Below are 21,102 nucleotides of genomic sequence, written 5' to 3'. Positions count from 1 at the left end.
AATAAAAATAAGTTTTTAAAAATATTTTTGTGTTTTACGAATATATTCAATATTCGATCCGATCCGTAATCGAATCCAAACTTAAGAACTGAATATTGAATCCGATGATTTAAGTACAAATCGAATTGAAATTTTGGCCATATCCAATTCAATTCGATTCGCGTTCATCTCTATGTGTATAAACTAAATGAGTTTTAGGTCCGTTCTCAATTACAACTAAGTTAGAATTACAAAAAATTTCTATATATATCAAAATGAGGATTACAGAGTAGAATTTGGTTAGAATTTAGCACAAAAACATTTATTCACACTATTTTTCCCTAAAGGTATATTAGAAGAGTGTGTTTAAATAAATTAAGTTATTAAACCATGTTTTAAACCAAATTAACAAGATTACATACACCTAACATATATAATTTTTTTTTGAAAAAAAGTTTAATATATATTTGGAGGGATTTTTAAGTGTAGTTGGTGATCGTTTTTCACTTCTAAATGATAGGATTAGCATTTTCCGTCCGGTCTACTTAAAATAATCATTATAAACCTTAGATTAGATCAACTCAAATATAAATATTTATTAATGATAATGAAAGATACCATCTAATATAATGCTAAAGTTATTCTAATAAATCAGATTTCATTTCAAATGAAATAGGTTTAGCCTTAACAAATTAAACGATTGCTTTATATAATCCTTAATACATTTTTACTCTTTAGTGGAAATTTTAACTCTCTTTTTTTTCTTCATAGTTATTGATTGTTATTTAACTTGTGGTTGTCAAATTAATTTTTTCCAAGTAAATAATGTTAAATATATAACAATTTATATTTCTCTATCTACTAGTTTAAGCTTTAAATTCAGTTAACAAATTATATACTAGCTCATTCATGTATTATTTTTGCTTAATAATTTAAATTTTTGAGATAAATAATATACATACTTAAAATTAGACAAGAAGCTAGAATGTTAATTCATAATTAGTTATTGAAGAGAAAGAAATAGATAGAAATTAGTAATAGTACTCAATATATATATATATATATATATATATATATATATATATATATATATATATATATATATATATATATATATATATATTGTCTCCTTATTTGGATTGATGATTTGTTCTGTTTTGTATTTTTCTTTAAAGTTTTTAGCTTAATGCTAATTTATATTCATTTTATTGTATGGCCATGATTGATATCATAGTTACGCTTTAAATAATTAACTACCTGCCCGAGTTACAATGACGACAAGTTAGGATCTCTTAGCTTTATATAATAAAATGATAACACCTAATTATTGGTTAGAGTATAACACACTTTACCTTAAAATAAAATAGATTTAAAAGCGAATTCCTTAGTTTTAAACTACATAAAGTTCAATCACTTTTATCGCGATGATAACAACCTAGTAAGGTAATAAAATAATTGTCATTTAGTTAAATGACAACAAATCAATATATTTAACTGTATGTACTTGGATGCTAATTTTAAGGTTTATTAAGTTTGTCAAAATATATGTTGAAAAAGTAGATAGAATCTATTTAAATTGATATATTGTTTTGTTCATAACAACATTTAATTGGTTTGAAAAAAACCTACTTAATTTTGGGAAATGGAATTTGGATACCTAATTTTTATCCGCATTATTGGATTAATTTAATTATTAAACATATTTATGTCGAAGTATTTATAAATAACATAATTCTTTTGAGCATATATTATACAACTTATGGCATAATTAATTTAGGATTTATTTAGATGAATTTTTAAAAAAATATTTTTTTATTGAATCTTTTTAAAGATTTTTTAGAAAAATAAAAATAATTTGATATTTAAATATTTCATATAAAAATATTTTTTTAGCTCTCAATTATTTTTGGGTACTATAATATACAAATATTTTTTGTTGATTTATTATGTTAAAATATCTTTTTTTAAAGTAAAAAAATCTTTAAAAAAATTATTTTTTATTTATCAATTATGTTTAAGTATTACAATATATAAATACATCTTGTTTATTTAATGTATTAAAATATCTCTTTTTAAGTAAAAAATCCTTTAAGTAAAAAATCCTTTTAATATTTTTACTATTCAAAATTTGTCAACCCGGGGTTATTTATTTTGTTTTTAGTGATAATAAAAATAGCTGCTAATATATTTTTTATTAAAAATTTTAGTAATAATTATATAATTATTGATAAAAAAAATTTAATAACAACAAAAAGTATATTATTACCATTATAATATATATAATAACAACGATAAATATATAATTATTACATAAATATAAGTTAAATAAAATATATATTAACTATTATATTATTATCACTAAAAATATTATTTTTTATTATAACGAACACACTGAAAAATGAATTATTTTAAACAATATAATATAATAACCAAATAAACTCGAGTTTTAAAGCTGATATGTATCTAGCATTCAAGAAAACAAGGAAATCATGTAGTTAATACGCATGGATCCATAGTCAACAAAGGAGAGAAAGTAGAGAGAGATAAAAGGAAAATGAGATTATTAAGTATATATTAGCTAAAAAACTAATTATTGCCTAGACTCTCTCATAACAAAATATATACCAAATATTGACAAACTAAGATAATAAGTTTTGTGACATAAAATTTCATATTATATTATTATATCTTAATTTTATTATAAAATCATATTTTTTATTATAATTAATAATATAAATAACATAGATAAGATGATACAAATTTTTGCATATACAAAAAATGCTATGTTAACAATTAATTTTAAAATTTATATATGCACATGGTAACTATATATAGAAAAAGCAAAAAAGATGTGTATTACTGTTTTTAGATAACAAGTTCAAAAAATATAAATCTCTTACTTTTGGAATAATAATATATACACATAGTTCTCAAAACAAATACCTTTTACATTTTATAATAAAAATTTAATTTTGATACATTATCAATGTAAAATAATTTTACACATATATCTAATTATGTAACAATACATTAATAAAAATAAGTAATAACTACCTTTTACATTGACGGCATGAATTAGGACTGCACACAGATCACATTGGATCGGATATAGTCTATAATTCTATTCGATCTACACAATACTCATCGGATCAGATCGGATATAATATTCGCATTTTTTCAGGTTGGACCCAATCAAATCTAATCTGCAGATCGGATTGAATATCAGGTATATCCGCATAATTCAAATTAAAAAAAAAACTATTTTAAGGTCCTGTTTAGCTGTTTTTATAAAAAAGTCCAGAAATTTTATTTTTTCATCTGTTTAAACCTATTTACTCCTAAAATATTATCAATAAAAATTCTTTTGAATAACAAAAAAATAATAACACAAAATCTAAGTTTAATTATCCTAAGTTAAAGTACAATATAAAAAAAATAAAAATAAGATATCATAAACTATGTTATTTATATGAGACGTGCGAATATGCGGATATGCGGATCGGATCCGCGGATATCACTGCAAATCCGCAATCCAATCCTACCATAGTGCGGATCGGATAGTACACACAAAATTCGGATCGGATGCAGATAATTACCGTGGATATGCGGATATTATTCGATTCATGTGCAACCCTAGGCCATGAATGATCATCTAAAAGAACATATATAATTGCATGACTATGTAAAACGCTTTACAACGACATTAAAATTAAACTCTTATAATAATTGTTCTAAAATAAAAAAAAAAAACACAAACCAAGTAAAATAAAACATTTTGGGATACTAATACAATTAATTATATTTCTACTCCTTTCTGTAAAAGATGTGATTTCCTTAAAATTATATTATTATGATTACTTTAAAGAATAAATTAAAAAATGAAATTAATACTATTTAAATAATATAATAAAATATTTTTTTTTTAATTTAAAAAATACAAGTAAGACAAATATTGTGAATAGAAGAGAGAGAATATATCTATATATAGAATTTTTAATTACTTCACATTTTTACATAAGAGGGGTTATTCTGTAAAAGCTTTATTTTATTTTACGTTTTTTATCCTATTATTTATAGTGTTTGTTATAGTATATAAAAGTTATTGTTTAATTATCAAAAAATTAAATAATTAATTTGAAATTTAAAAGTATAAAATAAAAAATTTTAAATATTTAAAATTATTATAAAAAATAAATTAAATAAAAATTAAAATGAAGGACACTATAAAATTAACTATTATTTATAGAAAATTTTTTAAGTATATTAATATATTAGTATTTTAGTAATTTTTAACTGTTAATTTTAATTATAAAAAATATATAATATATATAATTAAGATTAATGGTTAAAATTTATTAAAATATTAGTGGATTGGTATATTTGAAAAATTTTTTATTTATATAATAATTAGATATAGTGATTGAAATTTGAAAATTTGAAATGGAAGTATTGAGACGAGATGAGATGAGATGAGATGAGATGAGATTATGATGGAATTGATGAGTGATGTGGAATATGAAGAGGCAATAGATTCTTTGTTGGAAGGAAAGGGAGAAGAGGGTGGTTGTTTGTGTGATGGAGAGTTAGGATGAGCTGTACTTTACTTTTTTCAGAAGATATTTTCTGAGTTGAGTTGCTTTGTGGGCCTCACTACTCAGAAAGTGAGACATAAACAAGTCACATGCAAACAACACTCACAACTAAGTCAGCATTATTTCGTGTATGCCCCAAAACCCATTTACACTTCAACAACCATTTACTATTTCAACAAACTTGCAAATCCATCGTGCTAAACAAAAATCTACATTTTACATAAAACTAAAAAATAAATTAAATTATAAAATTATTCAATTTAATAAAAGTTTTATAAAAATGATGGATCATTTAAAACTATAATATTAAAAACTTTTAAAAATTAAATCAAAATTTTAACTATTATAATTTTTTTTACTAAATCCTTATAGAAAGTTTTACAAATAAGAATTAACCATAAAAAATATATTCGAATTATCTTCAAATAATATAAAATTATAATAAAATATCCAATTGTGATTAAATATCTGCTCAATTAACAAAAAATTATAATATGATTTACTTATTAATGTCAGAATTTTATTTGTCATATAAATTTTTTGGTCATATTATTCTTTTCTATTAACGTATAATATTTTAGTTTATAAATGTGTATTTTTGTCATGTTTTTAAATAATTTAAAAATATTTTTATTATAATAAAATTTGAGAGTATTTTTTTCAATAATAAAATAATTCGAATAATTTTTAATATTTTATCACATAAATAATAACAAGTTATATAAACTTTTTATTTCAAATTCTAAATAATATATTATATATAAAATTTAAAATACTTCAACTTGTCACCATTTAAATGTAATTGAGAAAGAATAAAAAAGTAACTGGATTAAGATAATAAGATAATTTGATTTTTCTTTTATTATATATGTGTAAAAGATTAAAATATAAAGGCTCTCTTTTTAATATATATACACTAAATAATATTTAATGATACTCAAAAAGTCAAAATTAAATTATTCTAAATATAAATATTGTTAAAATTAAGGATAAACAAAAAAAATCACCCAAATTATTTTAATCTCGACAAAAATAATTCTGAATTTTGATAAAAATTTTGTTTGTTATATTACTCTTTTTTGTTAATATAGAATGTCAAAGTTTGTAGATGTGCATTTTTATTATATTTTTAAATAATTTAATAATATTTTTATCAATAATAAAATTTAAAAATATATTTATTTGTGATAAAATAATTTGAATTTATTTTTAGTGGTTTACCCGAAAACTAAATATACAACTTGTAAAAAAAAAATTGTTTTTGTGAACAAAAAAGCACTTGAATATAAGATGATATATATTGAGGCTAAACCAAAGGGCAAGAACACCCTTATAAGAGTGGGGGGAGATGCAGATGAATAATGCTACACAACAGGGCAAGTGGATATAGATAGACATAGAGTCATAGACCCTTTTCTTTTGATAATCCCTATGGACCTAAACTTCCCCACCACAGTCCCCCCTCATTAAACCCTCATATTCATTTATTCTCTACCTTTAATTCTTTATTTTCCTCACATGATATTTTTTTTTAATGAAAATGTTGTTATACACTATTTTTTTGGGATAAAATATTAGATTAGTTGTTTATATTTAGATGTAATTTTATTTTAGTTCTTAAAATTTAAAGTATTTTTTATTTAAATTTAAAAAAGTTTTATTTATTTTTAATTAATATAATTTTATTATGAAGTCAAAATTAAATAATTAACAGAATGTATTATATGACTACAGTATAAGAATAAGATTAATAATATAGAAAATAAGTACAAATTTTAGAGACACAAAATTAACCGTAAATGCATTAATATATTTATTTATCATTCTTCTTATAATTTAAATGAAATATTTTTTATAAAACTAATGAGAATGATAAATAAATGTATTAATGTATCTACGTTTGATTTTGTGCCTTTAAAACTTGTATTTGTTCTCTAAATTATTGATCTTGTTCTTATATTGATGTTATGTAGGACATTTCGTTAATTATTTAATTTTGACCTCACGGTGGACTGATTTTTTTTTTAAATTCAAATAAGACACTTTAAACCTTAAGAAAAAAAGGTTCAAACATAAAGAATCAATTTAATACTTTATTTTTTTTATATGTTGGTTGTAGATTTTTTATTTTTAAGATGAAGTAATTGTAAACAGTAAAAAAAATGAAAAAAAAAGTTTATTTTTAATATCATAAAAAAATATATTTAAGAAAAACAATATCTATACTACTTTTCCTATACATGTTTATCGTATATATTTGTTAATAATAACAAAGATAATTTTTTTATCTTTTCTTATTATCCAATCAGGTTAATATCAAAAGTATATATTAAGAGGAGTGTACACAAAGATAATATATATAATATTTTTTTTAGATTTAATAGTGTATTAAAGAGCAGTGCAGCTAATAAAGTAATAATTTAAATAGTATAATCTTTTTATATTCAATTAAAAAATTAAGGTTTGAGTCTCTTATCTTTAATAAAAAAAAAAGAACGAGGCAAATATATTTTTTTTAATGAATTTTTTAACTTTAGTTAAAAAATTACAAATAACGTTAAAAAATTATAAATAACTTTTTTATTAAAGAATATGTTTGTATATATTTTTAATACACTAAACAGTAATGCAATGATATTTTATTTACTTTTTAAGAATACTTTTTTTTCAATATTAAAATAGAGGAAGTATTCTGTATTCATTTCAATATGTTTTTCAAAATCAACAAATTAAAACACAAAATATTTTAATAAATGATATGAATGTATAAAATTATTATTACAGAAAATTAAATTATTATTGTTATCTAATTAAAAAATTCAAAATTATGATTTTATCTAAAATAAAATACTAAGCATTATCCAAAACAAGAAGGGCTTTTTTTTTTCAGTTTTTTTTGTTCAAGTTTTGTTTGCTTCCTAATCTCTCTCATAAATCTCAGAAACATCACATTGCATCATCATCAAAACCCCAAGATGGAGGAGAGATAAACCAAAAAAAAGAAGATATTTTTAGAGAGAGAAATTGAGCACAGCCCTACAAAAATATGCAACTAGATAAGGACTTATGCTTGTGTAGCTGAAAAAAACAATACCATTTCTCATTTCCCTTTTCTTTCTTAATTTTTCCTTGTTTTGTTTTCCCTTATTATTTTCCATTGTTGTAGAATAGTTTTTGCTTTGGAAAGCTTGCTTCTTTCACTCTCTGCAAGTGCAACACCTTTGCACCACAGAGAATAAGGAGAGAGAAAAACAAAGACTGTTGTAACATTTTTTTTTCTACTAAAAAAAAAAACTCTAGCTTCCTTTTTCTTCTTCTTCACAGGTTGGAACAACTTTTGGGTTTGCATCACACACACCCTTTTTGATCTTGTCCACAAAAATGTAAGCATGATCTCTCTCTTCTTCTTCTTCTTCTTCTTCTTCTTCTTCTTCTTCTTCTTCATGCACTTTGAAGCCCATGTTGCATTATCTTTTCCATGTAAATGGGGTGTTGTAACTGTTCATACTTTCACCACAATTCACCAAAGTTTGTAACTTTACAAGTTTTCTTCTATGTGAGTTTTTAGCTCCTTTACTGTGTGCTGTGGTGTTTAGTGCACTTATTTTGAACCTGGGTTTAAAAGCATTTATGGCATTGACTTGAAGTAATTTTTTTCATTGTTCAATATCTTTCTTTTCTTTTCTTTTTGAGATTTTTTTGAGTGTTTACATTGAAATATTGAAGCCTTATCTGTAACGGATCATGCACATGTGGTTGCCTTGGAAAATTGCTTAGTGTTTAAGGTTTATAGTGGAAGTTGGTAAGAATGGACCAATTTTATGTTCATATGGTCCTTATCTTCAACATGAAGCTTCTTTCTTGTTTCTTAATTCTTAATAGTTTGGTCAGCTGTAAAAATAGCTTGTTTTATTCCTTTTGTCTCATTTTAACCTTAAGAGAAAGAGTGTGTGTGTGTGTGTGTATCGTGTATATATACACACACTGTTTTTGATGACTGATTCCCTTGTTTGTGTGGATGATACCTTCTTGGTTTTCCATCATTTTCTCTAATCTATCTTCTACTTTATTCTTGTCTTATATATGTGTGGATGCATATGAGTCTTTAGTCCCTTTCCTTATCCTTAAAATGTAAATTAATTTTTGTGTTAAACCATCATTGTGAATCTCTCTAGGAACAATGTTAGTTTGATATCAAGGACTTTGCTTTACAGTTTATTTATTTTAAGCTATTTTTTAATTTATCTTTTTGGCCACTTTAATTGGTCAATGTACACATTTAATTTCCTATAATTTTTTCTTTTGATGATTTTGTTTTGTACCTAAAATTTATATTTAAGTGCATTTGAGAACAGAACTTGGTGATAAGTTTTGGACTATTCGAGTATTTGGGGCTTTGAAGGTTTTCTTGTGGAATAAGTCAATTGAAGTAAATGCATGGATCATGGGGACCAAATGGCATCTTACTATATGCAGCAGAGAGGAATACCTGGTTCTGGAGCACAGCCAGAGTTTTCGGCCGGAATCCGGTCGCTGTCTAGCCCCAACCTACCATTTCAATCCGGCATTGGCAGTGGTGGATCAATTGGATCCACTATACAGCTAGAATCTTCAGGGATTTCGACCCACGGTGTCAATGTTGGTGCTCCTCCGGGGGTACCGCCTGGGGAACCTGTCAAAAGGAAGAGAGGAAGGCCAAGGAAATATGGGACTGATGGAACTGTGTTGGCTCTTACACCAACTTCGTCGAGTCATCCCGGAGCCATGACAACACCAGGCCAGAAACGGGGCCGAGGACGGCCCCCTGGGACTGGGAAGAAACAGCAATTGGCATCACTTGGTACAAATCTCTGCTGCCACCTTTTAGTTTTAATTGTGTTAAATATGATTGTTGGTTGAAGCTAAAAGTGTTACATGGTTTCAAATTTTTAGTGTTTAAATATTTGGAGTTGAATATTATTACTTGTATATATATTTGTAGCTGCCTTAGGTGATTTGATCATGTAACGAGAAGACGCAGAAAAGCTAAGTAAGATGATCAAATGGAAGAGATCTAGAAAAGAATGAAGATGTAACCATTAAAAGAGCCTATTAGTAACTTGGTTATAAACATGGTTTATGATAAGAGCTGTGGAATAGTTTGATCTACGTAGCTGACTCCACCCAATGGAAAAGCTTCTTGTTGTTCATATACTTTCCGTAATGATGAAATTTCTAACTCTGTATACAATTACATAAATTGTATACCATACATTTTTATTGCACTCCAAGCTGGTGAACATCTAATAATACCTGATTTAGAACTTACTGTTTATGATAACTTTGTGGATTACTTATTTGCAGGTGAGATGATTTCTGGTTCGGCCGGGATGGGATTCACTCCTCATGTCATCAACATAGCAAGTGGAGAAGTATGTCACCTTTTTCTTTTTGGATTTCAATATTTGTCAACTTTTATTTTGCATTTATGCACAAATATTACAAATTTCTGAATTAAGTATTTTCTTTCAATTACATGAAATTTTAAGTAAAATATGGATATAATTATATTGGCAGCCAAAGTTTGGCATTTGATGCTGTGAAAAAAGCACTGTGTACAATTGGTCTCTTGAATTAGTTATAAAAGCTATGTATAAAAATACTTAGCATATCTTCTTATCTATACCATTACAATAAAATAATGTGGCATTATTTTCTCGCATTCAAGATATTCAACCTTGAACCTTTTTGGTTTGAGCCATATTTTCTGACATTTATCTAAATATTGGAGAATTATTCTTTTGAACTTTGTTTTTCTTTTCCTGTAGGACATTGCAACGAAAATTATGGCATTTTCTCAGCAGGGGTCTAGATTTGTGTTTATTTTGTCTGCCACCGGTGCTGTTTCCACTGTCACACTTCGCCAACCTTCAACTTCAGGTGGCTCAGTCACATATGAGGTTTGCACTATCTAAGATCATGATTGGTTTCGTTAATTTTCTTCTATTTTAAAGCTCTGGGTATGATTTTGAACTTTGTTAACTGAATCCAACTTTCAAAGTTCAACCGAACTTCGTTGCAAAAAGAAAAATAATGGATTCTCCAACATATGCATCTGCATATCCATGCATATATGGCACCATGCTTCCCCATGTCACAAATTTATCTTAGCATGCATTCTACTCCTTTGTAGGATTCCATGATAAATTAGTTATATATTCATATATGCATATTAAACTATTGGTGAACTATTTGGCCTTTGTAGGGGCGTTTTGAGATATTGTGCCTGTCAGGCTCTTACTTGCTTACTGATAATGCTGGATCACGCAATCGAACTGGCGGACTAACTGTTTCCCTTGCTAGTCCTGACGGACGAGTCATTGGTGGAGGAGTTGGGGGAGTGCTCATTGCATCAAGTCCTGTTCAGGTAACAACAATTTCAATGCTTCCATAACATTGAATAAAGTAAAATCCATTTAACAGTTCATTTTGTTAGAGACTAATTTGTCCGGTTTAAAATCGATGAGGATCATTTTGGGGATTTTCTCTATTGAATATATCTCATTACTACAATTAAATGAAAGATTTCTATCTAAGTACTAGAATTTGGAAGATTGATGTTAGATTAGATCCATTCCTATTCTCCTTTGGTATCCTTTTTGGTTGCTATAGACTAAACTAGTCATGACTATAGGTGATAGTTGGAAGCTTTATATGGGGTGGATCAAGAACAAAGAAGAAAAAGGAAAGCACAGAAGGGGTAGAAGCTGCTATGGAGTCGGACCACCAACCGATTCACAATCCGGTTGCACTAAACAGCATTTCGCCGAATCAAAATCTTACTCCAACCCCATCTTTGAGTCCGTGGCCGGCGTCGCGTCCCTTGGACATGCGTAATTCCCATGTTGACATTGATTTAATGCGTGGGTGACAATTTATTTTTATATACACTAGTAGTGTGTATATATTTCAAGGTTGATGGTTCATGGTTCATGGTTGCTCATCTAATTTTTCTTGTAGTATTTAATGACAGAATGGGAAGTAGCAACAACAGAGTAGAAGCAAAGCTGACTTTTGCAAATTGATAAGTCTAACTTATCCACCCATTATTTGACTTGGGTTTGTACTTTTTACTCATATTTTTGTAGTTGTGAGGAATTTTAATTTCACGTTTCTTAATTGGTAATGTTGCAATTTTATCTTATCTTAAAAATGGGAAAAAGATGGCATCATGTGATTTAGGTGGGTCAAGAGAATCAATTATGACATGTAATGTCAATGTGAATTTTTCTCCGAATTATTTTTGGATTTAAGATTTAGGATTTAGATTAAGAAGCCGAAAGCATGATATGAAAACTGTAGGGAATGTGAATGTTTAGCGCTAATGATATGGCAATAGTGAATCCTAGTGATCCAATGTTCATTCATGATCAAATTAGTGTTAACTGAAAACAGTACAAACAAAAGGGTATTCAAATCATGGTCCTTGTCTAACATTTTAAGAAGTTACTTGTTTTCATTTTTTCTTCATAAATTTAATTAATATATAGTTGTCTACCATTGGATGAATGTATGTTTAATGTGTCAGTTTGATTTACAAGGCAATTTGAGTCCATAAAAAAAAGTTTATCTTGTTTTTCATGTGACAATATTTCCATATCTAATTTATAGATAACTCAAGCTAGTAAGTAACCTTGTTAGTGTTAAAAGAGTACATAGTTTATGATTAGTTAGTGAATTTAAAAGGTACAGCTATCTAGCAATCAATTACAGAAAGAAGAAATTGAAGTTTTCATAACATAGTGGAGAATCTTGATTTTGGATCAAATCCATTTACTGGTCAACAATTTTGGCGACCCCCACATGCATTGGATAATGCCACAGGGGGTGAGTCCTTGGAATAGTGTTAAGATAAAATCATTTATGATGGTGCAGTATAGATAAAATAATTTTTGTCTTGTGACTGTTGTACATAGGCATTATAAGAAATAAAAGCTGCCAAAACATGGCTAAAAACAGTACTCTAAATTTTACCTTAAGTTCATAAGAGGGCCCTCTAATTCTCTGGTGATTTCAGTGTAAATAGTTATAACTTATACAGAGTTTTGCTTGAAATATGAATTTTTTTTTTCATTTTTTTTGTATTTTGAGAACAAATGAAAATTTTTATTCTATGTTATTTATTTTGTTTTATCTCAATAATATGGATGATGGATCAGTTTGAGATTAGTTTTTATTTTATTTTATTTTTAAAATTTTAATTTAAAAATAATAGTGAAATCTATAATACTAACATAGAAGACAATTAATAAATCAGAGTAAGATTACTGACTTATTCTGAAAGTATCAAAGAATTTCTTTTAAATATATTCCATGAGAATACGATTTTGAGTCTTTTTTTACTATATTCTATGACTCAAAAGGTATATTCTGACTTTAATAAATGGGTCAATATTCTATTTATTTAAACTTTTTCTTACAAAAGATATAAGGAAGACTGAAATTGGTTTAATTATTTTAGAAGGCCTTACATTTTTACTTGGTTCTTAGTTTTTTTTTTTTTTTTTTACTAAAAAGATGGAGATTCGAACCCACAACTTCTTAGATGAGTATAAGGAGACTATACAATTTGAGTTATAATTCATTAAAAATTCTTATATATAGTCTAAATAGTGTTTCCTGTTCGCAGGTTTAGTTCTTCATCGGTTATCCTTAATTTATTTCTTTGCAGTTGAGAAAGGCTTTAATATGTGGTGCGTTCACAGAAGCTTCACTCGTTTCATTGTAAAAGTTATACGCATCATTCATATGTGATTGTCATGATTTTTGTGTTTACATGCTAATTTAGACCAACAAAGAATATACATATATATAAGGTGTAGGAAAGTTTATATTTACAATATAATCAAAACAACATTCTTAAACCAAACATCACATAACATAATCACTTAGCTAAAACATAGAATCAAGTAATGTCCATGCCACCCTATTAAGCGCGGGTATTTTGATAAAATTTTTTTTAATAAAATAATATTTTTTTATTTTTTAACGTATTTAGTAAATTTTTAATAGTAAAAATAAAAATATTAAAAAAATAAAAAATATTTTTTTTGAGACGTTATAATTTACATCTTTTTTTAAAAGATCTTTTTTCTTTAAAAAAAGATGTTTTTCAAGTAATAAATAAATAAATAAATACTTTTATATCGTTATATCCAAACATAATTGATAGATAAAAATATCTTTTTATATGAGATATCCAAATATAAAATAACTTTTACTTTTTCATAAGATCTTTTAAAAAAAATAACTCGATAAAAAATCTTTTTATAAAAAATCACCCAAACAAACCCTAAAAAACATTAAGCATCTGAGGAGGCTCTTGATAGTATTTAACACCAAAGAAGAAATTGATGTTCTTGGATTTTGAATACAAAACTGGACCCTTTGTTATAATTATACTATAAAAAGTTACCAAATATTTATACTTAAATCACTCACAAACTCCAACAAGGAAGTGAGCTAGTGCAGAGTTACAAACCATACAACCAAAAAGCACCCAACATCCGGGGAGCAAGCAAATCAAACTAGAATCATAAAGCAATAAAACAGAGCCTATAATAGATATATTGATTTTGGAAAGGTAAACGAGAGACTACGATTATACATAACATAAATTATAAAATTAAATAAGTAGCAAAATAGGTGAAATTATTGCAGTAATTAAGAAACACAATTTAAAAGAAAAAGATATATAGATTATATACCCTACTCTTCCTGTCTACAACTACTTGGAAGTGACAACAAAGACTCATTAAACATGACTAAAACTGTATCTTTATCACAAAAATCCAGTTTGAACTCTTCTAATTCTTCTTCGTTGCCCCCCAATTTTTCGAACTTTACTAGATCTTTGATAATCCTGTTACATCCATACAACATCCCCACTTTGAGTAAAACACAAAGGAATCATTGTATTATCGGAAGGATATAAGATGTCCATTTTTAAAATCCAAGATGACTGCACTTTGTATTCTTTCATGACCCATATATGCTGCCATATGTGGTCCATCATACATATCCCAAAGAATCCTCCTTCTCCAACGAGGCTTAACTCCCACTCATTAGGATCTAGTAGGTACGGTAAGGGAATCACTGATAGAGTTTTCGTTGCGATATCAAAGGCAACAATTACGATACCTTGCGGGTAATCACTGCCATTATACACCACTAACCAATGAATAGCTTCATTGTATAACAATCCTAGTTGATGACCCGTAGCAATATTTGGAGTAAAGCAATCACCACCTTCAATTTCCTTCCATGAATTGCTTCTCACAGAGAAAAACTTCCACTCGGGTTTTCCCTTTAGAGTTCCAACCGATCCCATGATTACTAAATAGTCATCATTGGATTTTTCATACACAACACCATGGCAAAAGAAATCTGAATTCGAGGAGTTATTTGGATATGGAACTCTTACATGAGAACTAGTTGCTGGATTCCAAGCTTAGGTTTGTCGTTTTGCAACAGTATAAAGCCTCTGCACGAACCAATAATCCTCGTGCTATGGTTCTTGTAAGTTTCTTGAAGCTTAAAAGGATAATCATGATGAATGGATGGTTCTGTTTTTACACAACAAGCCTTAGAAGAATCGCTTGACAAATAGAGGAGCTTAGTATTATTGTTGTTAGTGGGTGCAATGGCGACATCATAATGCAATTTTGCGAAGTAGGGATCAGAAATCAGAGAACGCCATTGCTTACACACGCACTTCAATCGAATAAGGGACCTCACCGGCAACCTTAGAAAAATTATTTCTAACAACTCTGGAGGGAGAGTCATGATAGGTAAATTATTTCTTTAGACTTGGACGAGGGTATGAATAAATTATATATAACTTTTACTTTATATATATAATTTTTAACAAATCAAACTCATATGGATACTATTTTAATTTTTAGCTTTTTAAAATTTTATTTAATATTTTGGGTTTGTTTGGGTATCATTTTTTAAGATCTTTTACAAAAATAAAAGTAATTTTATATTTGGATATCTTATGTAAAAAGATTTTTTTTATCTATCAATTATGTTTGGATAAAATAAGTACTTATTTGAGTGCCATTAAATAAAAAAATCTTTTTTCAATAAAAAAGATCTTTTTTTATTTTTTAATGTATTTAGCAAATTTCTAATAATAAAAGTAAAAGTACTAGAAAAATAAAAAATTTTTTTTAAAAAATTACAATTTACATCTTTTTTTAAAAAATCTCTTTTCTTTAAAAAAAAGATATTTTTTACATAATAAATAAATAAATAAATACTTTTATCTTATTTTAGTCAAACATAATTGATAGTTAAAAATATCATTTTACATGAGATATATCCAAATATAAAATCACTTTTACTTTTGTAAAAGATCTTTTAAATAAATTTTTTTATGAGAATGACGTCCAAACAAGTTCTAAAATAAAAGTATTTTTGTGTTCATTTATTATGTGAAAAACATCTTTTGTTTTTTTTAAAAAGATCTTTTAAAAAAAGAAAATATAAATTGTAACTTCTCAAACAAATATTTTTTTATTTTTCTAATATTTTTATTTTTCCTATTAAAAATTTATCAAACACACTAACAAATTAAAAAAATATTAAATTTTTTTATCAATTTAATGACATATAAACAAGTACTTTTTATTTAGATAGGATAAAGATTATAACTTAAATTACTAACACTTAAATAATTGAAAATAAAAATCCAAATTGACTTAAATCGAAAAGTTTAATAATATTTAGTAAGAGTTAATAGTCAAATTAATTCCTGAAAGATAAGACATTTTTTAAATTTATTTTTAAATTTTTTTCAATTAAATTGGTCTTCAAAAATTACGAATTAATCATATTTGTCCTCAAGTCACTCCATTAACATTTTCTTTCAAAAATTAATATTGTAAAGCGTGAATTAATAACATATGTGCTAGAAAAAAATAGAACTAGAGCCGATAATGATAGTTTTATATATATATGAGAAATTTCAAAAATACTATTTTTATACTAAAATTAGCTATCAATATATTTGTGTATAAATACTTATGTAATTTAATTTATTTTCAATATGTATTTATATTCCAACATGTATTTTTATACTGGTGGCTAATTTTGTTGTAAACCTAACATAACTCGAGAAATTTGGAGTGGTATACTAAGCTAGAGTAACAAAAAATAGAATATGTAAAAAGGCTCATATATTTGACAACATATATTATGATACAAACAGGTTTACAAACAAAACAAAACATGACATAACATAATAATCATTAAATTACAACATAGAAAATTAGAAACACAAACATGTGAATGCACTTCAACCCAAATGGATACAAACATCAAGCATCAGACCAAGTAATGTCCATGCCACCCCATTGATCATGTGGTACACCCAATGCTTCCCAAACAGCCTTAGAGGCATCAACAATGTTGTTCTTACAAGGAGGTTGGTAATCATGGTCCTCATCACACCCCTTTCTTGAGTCACACTCATCCACCACCATCGCCACCACGCTCCTCCCATTCGCGCTGATCCTAATGTTGTTTAGACACCTGCTCTTATTGTTGAACCATCCTGTTGACAGGGCTACTACCGGAGTGTCGTCCGGGTGGTACTTGTTGTCACACTCTGAAGGGCCGCCGCCGTCTCCACCTTTCTGGAAGCTGTTAAGTGTGAGGTAGGCCTTTGTTTGGGCTGTCACTTGTGGCGAACATTCATAGGTTGTGTATACCTTGCCTTGCAAGCAACAATCTGAATCATCTTCTTGGTTGCACTGTCCTGGAGGAGGTTTCTTCCCTATGATTCGGCCGCTTGGGCGACATTTTTGTGCTTCGGAGAACAAGCAATTTGTGATAATTATAAAAGTGATGAGGAAAATTAAGGGTGCCTTTGAGCAAAAACTCTTCATTTCTTTTAATTGTTTCTTTAACCTTTTTTGCACCTCTCTATTATATGTCTCTTCTTTTGTAGTTTTTATTTTGAGAAGTGAAGAAGAGTTGATGCATATAGTGGGATTTTAAGGAGCATATATATAGAGAGGGTTAGAGTTAGACATTAATAACTAACTTGCACATCACGTAAATTCATTTGGGTATCATTGATTATTGCATAAAAGATCATTTTGGGGGTCAAGGAAACAAAGTTCGCTAATATTTATTGGAATGATTTTTTGGCTATTTGTTAATTTTGTTGGATTTTGAATGCAAAACGGTTACTTTTTATATTAAAGAAGGAATTAGTTTTGTAGTGATAAAAATTACAAATTTAATGATAATTTAATTTTTATTTTATCTTTTTCCAACTTTTAAGTATACTCAGGATTTTCATTTAATTTCATTGATTTTTTTTTTGTTAGTAGTTTTCTGTTGTAATAAATACATCGAGTTTACTATTTTTTTCCCAATTAATAATGGGCAACCTTGATTCTAACCATTTATATTCATATTTATTTATTTTTGGGGGGTCAACGAATCACCTTTGGTTTTTGGTCATAAACCAATGATCTTTTATTAAGAGTCCTATTTTCTTGGCCTATTATTGGTATCAGCTTAAACCCAACTACAAAATGGACTAAGTACGGTTTCGCCCAAATTATTAGCTGTAGTTATTACAAAAAAGAGAAGTTATTAGCTGTGGACTGTAATTTAAAAATGAACTATATTTGGGTTTGGATAGGGTTAAAGAGGTTAGCCCAAAAAAAAAAAAAAACAAAAGAACTCTATTGCCGTGCTCATCTTATATTTTATTTTGGTTTCCTGTTTTTGAAAAATTAGTGTTTTAGTTTTATAAAAATAAGGATGGAAATTGGGAAGAGGATGATTTTATTCATGGAAAAAAGGATCAAATTACAATTTATGTAAAATTTAATTATGATATTTTATATATATATATATATATATATATATATATATATATATATATATATATATATATATATAAAGACATCGCATGTAAAAATCATTCTAATTATTAGATGACACATGATAATGATATTATCACTATTATTTTTTAAGATGTCATTTTATATATAATTTTTTGTATTATATATTTATATGATTTTGTAAAATAAAATAATATTAAAATAGAAATGAAATATCCATATATGGATAGCCAAACGGTCACATTCATAAAATAGAAATGAAATATTCATATACTAAAGTGATGAATAATATTGTGGTAGCTTCGTTCAATGAAGTGTATAAATAGTATATTTGATAAATAATAATATACTCTTTTAAGTCATGTATGTTTAATTAAAAAATAAATAATATATATAAATAATTAGCTTGATTAATAATAAAATTAGATTTTTCAAAAAAACGAAGAAAGAGTATAAGAGATAGGGTTAATTATATATAATAAAGGAAGATATAGATAAGGGCTCCAACTATATACATGAATGTACTAAGTAGGAAGTGCAAAATGGGGTCAATAAGTATATAGATATGCAAATTGGTGGCCAATTATTCAGAGCAATATGTGGAAAATAAATTGACCCAACATCAGAAAAAAGCAGTATATGAAATATTACAAACTGACAAAAATATCCTCAAATTAAGGGAAGTAATAGAAAGAGGAGTTGAGTTATGTGGTGTAGGTGTAGTGTAATTGGTACTAGATGTATGGTGAGTGGGGTGAAAAGGAAGAACTAAAGAAGTATGAGGGAACTGTTGTTTAGATGGTGTAAGAGTTGTTTGAGGAAAAAGAGTGGAATATGAAAATTGATTCTCATCAAAGAGAACATGACGAGTGATAATCACTTTGCCAGATTTAAGAAGGCATTTATAACTCTTATGGTTTGATGCATAGCCTAAAAAGACAAATAATTCAGATTTAGAGTCAAATTTATTAGATGAAAAACATCAAAAAATTCTAAGAAAGCGATAATCAGGGCTGTGATGATGTAAAGGCTAATAAGGTGTGAGGTTTTTTGTATTTAGAGATGGCAATCTGTTTATCACATAAGTTGCCGAAAGAAAAGCATCATCCCAATGGACAAGGGGAATAGATGCCCGAGCAAGCATATCAAGGCCTCTTTCAGTGATGTGGCCATGCTTGCGCTCAACACACCCATTTTGCTGATGTGTGTATGGACAAGAGAATCTATGAAAAATACCTTGGATAACAAGAAACTCAGAAAATTGTTTTCTTTGAGTATTAATATTATTATGTCGCTTTGGTGCACCGATCGACCAGGTCCATTCAATTATGTTAAGGTCAGCTAATTTATTGAATGATATTCAATGCATTTTTTTGCATAAAGTTGCAATGTTTCTCTTAATTGGTGGCCAGAATTTCTTTTAAAGTTGTTCTTTTTTCTGTGAAGTGGAGGTGAAACACCAATAGTTCTGAGCCATGTTGTGTATGAAAAGATTAACCTGAGTTCGTTGAGCAGTTAGAGGAACATGGATTGTTGTACATAAGGGTCTTAGGTGAAGATGATAATCCTTCTTCTCCAATTGGCCGTGGCTGGAAATCAACCTTCTTGATCTCAGGTAAGACCATAGTTGAGCAAAAGTTTCATCTTTTCTCAAACTATGCCATGTGGAACATGCATGGCTTATATGAATCAGATACACCTTATTTTACCTCCCTGAAGTCCTCACAAATGAAAATTCAATTGATTTTGGCACAACACAGTTGAGAGAAAAGCTTGGTAAGAGTTTCTACCACTGTTTTTTTGTACGTTTACATTGTATACAACAAATGCTTATTAATTTTCACATAAGGTGTCCCTTCTCCAATTAGTTTTTGTTATAATTTGTACCCGTATCATTAATGAGTAAATATGCAGGTATAAACAACGGGACAAGGAAGCTGTTGCAGCAAATAATGTTTTCTTTTATATTACCTAGGAAGGGAAAAGTGGATATTGATAAAATCTCTGATCCTGTATGTCTCCTTTTCTTAACTATAATTTCTATTCAATTCCTATATGCAGAGTTATCTCAAAAATTTTTGGATGAACTTTAATCAATGAATTGAATTTTGTATTAACCATTGCTCCAAAACCAGTATTATATCATACTGCAGGTTGTCCTTGATAGATATGCACAACACTAGTTATTCTGTCTTTTTAATTGGCTTGTGTTGAACTTGACAGGTTATAGAGGACATCTCTGTTCAAATTAATATGCCTATTCTGGCATGGAAGAATTTAATTTTTGCTTCTTCCAGCTACTAATGTCTTACAATGTAATACACTTTTCATGGACAGATTGCGCCTATAGCTGTCTCAGATGCAACTATGCTGGCTCCTGAGGAGGTGTTCGAAGGCAAGCGTGATATTAAGGAAGAAACAGAGCTTACCAAGGAAGAGAAAGAGAGCTAATAAGAAAAGAAGATCTAAAGGTATGATTGTCTGCAATAAAAGAGTTCAAGAGGATCAATCTTTGCTAAGCTGATTGCATATGGAATATTCATTCAATCCTAAGATACTACCTAAGGTGACAATATCAATCATTTTATTTTCTATATGTTTTAAAAAATTTGTAAGACCTTGTTAAC

The 21,102-nt window shown here is 27.4% G+C and overlaps 3 protein-coding genes across 4 annotated transcripts; 1 reads left to right on the top strand and 2 right to left on the bottom strand.

Annotated features, from left to right (window-relative positions):
* Positions 1–7,435: 7,435 nt before the first annotated feature.
* LOC112797444 (AT-hook motif nuclear-localized protein 11) lies at positions 7,436–11,729 on the top strand. 2 transcript variants are annotated; one of them, XM_025840364.3, is made up of 6 exons: positions 7,436–7,954; positions 8,927–9,411; positions 9,915–9,982; positions 10,379–10,510; positions 10,816–10,977; positions 11,245–11,729. In XM_025840364.3, exons 2-6 carry the CDS (start codon positions 9,009–9,011, stop codon positions 11,479–11,481), a joined length of 1,002 nt encoding a protein of 333 aa, XP_025696149.1. In that variant the 5' UTR covers positions 7,436–7,954; positions 8,927–9,008; the 3' UTR covers positions 11,482–11,729. The 2 variants fall into 2 exon arrangements, with proteins under 2 accessions (XP_025696149.1, XP_025696150.1); XM_025840365.3 differs by having other exon boundaries at positions 7,444–7,954; positions 8,912–9,411.
* Positions 11,730–14,475: 2,746 nt separating this feature from the next.
* LOC112795257 (F-box/kelch-repeat protein At3g06240-like) lies at positions 14,476–14,940 on the bottom strand. The gene has a single exon (XM_025837197.1). It carries the CDS (start codon positions 14,938–14,940, stop codon positions 14,476–14,478), a length of 465 nt encoding a protein of 154 aa, XP_025692982.1.
* Positions 14,941–16,780: 1,840 nt separating this feature from the next.
* Positions 16,781–17,592, bottom strand: LOC112794427 (putative ripening-related protein 1). The gene has a single exon (XM_025836452.3). The coding sequence runs from the start codon at positions 17,501–17,503 to the stop codon at positions 16,934–16,936; it is 570 nt and encodes a 189-aa protein (XP_025692237.1). The 5' UTR covers positions 17,504–17,592; the 3' UTR covers positions 16,781–16,933.
* Between the last annotated feature and the right edge of the window lie 3,510 nt (positions 17,593–21,102).

This window comes from Arachis hypogaea, chromosome 4 (genome assembly GCF_003086295.3).
Source record: "Arachis hypogaea cultivar Tifrunner chromosome 4, arahy.Tifrunner.gnm2.J5K5, whole genome shotgun sequence".
In the NCBI taxonomy this organism is placed as follows: Eukaryota; Viridiplantae; Streptophyta; class Magnoliopsida; order Fabales; family Fabaceae; genus Arachis; species Arachis hypogaea.
The sequence above is the reverse complement of the archived record's forward strand: the minus strand, read 5'-3'. Positions and strand labels throughout refer to the sequence as shown.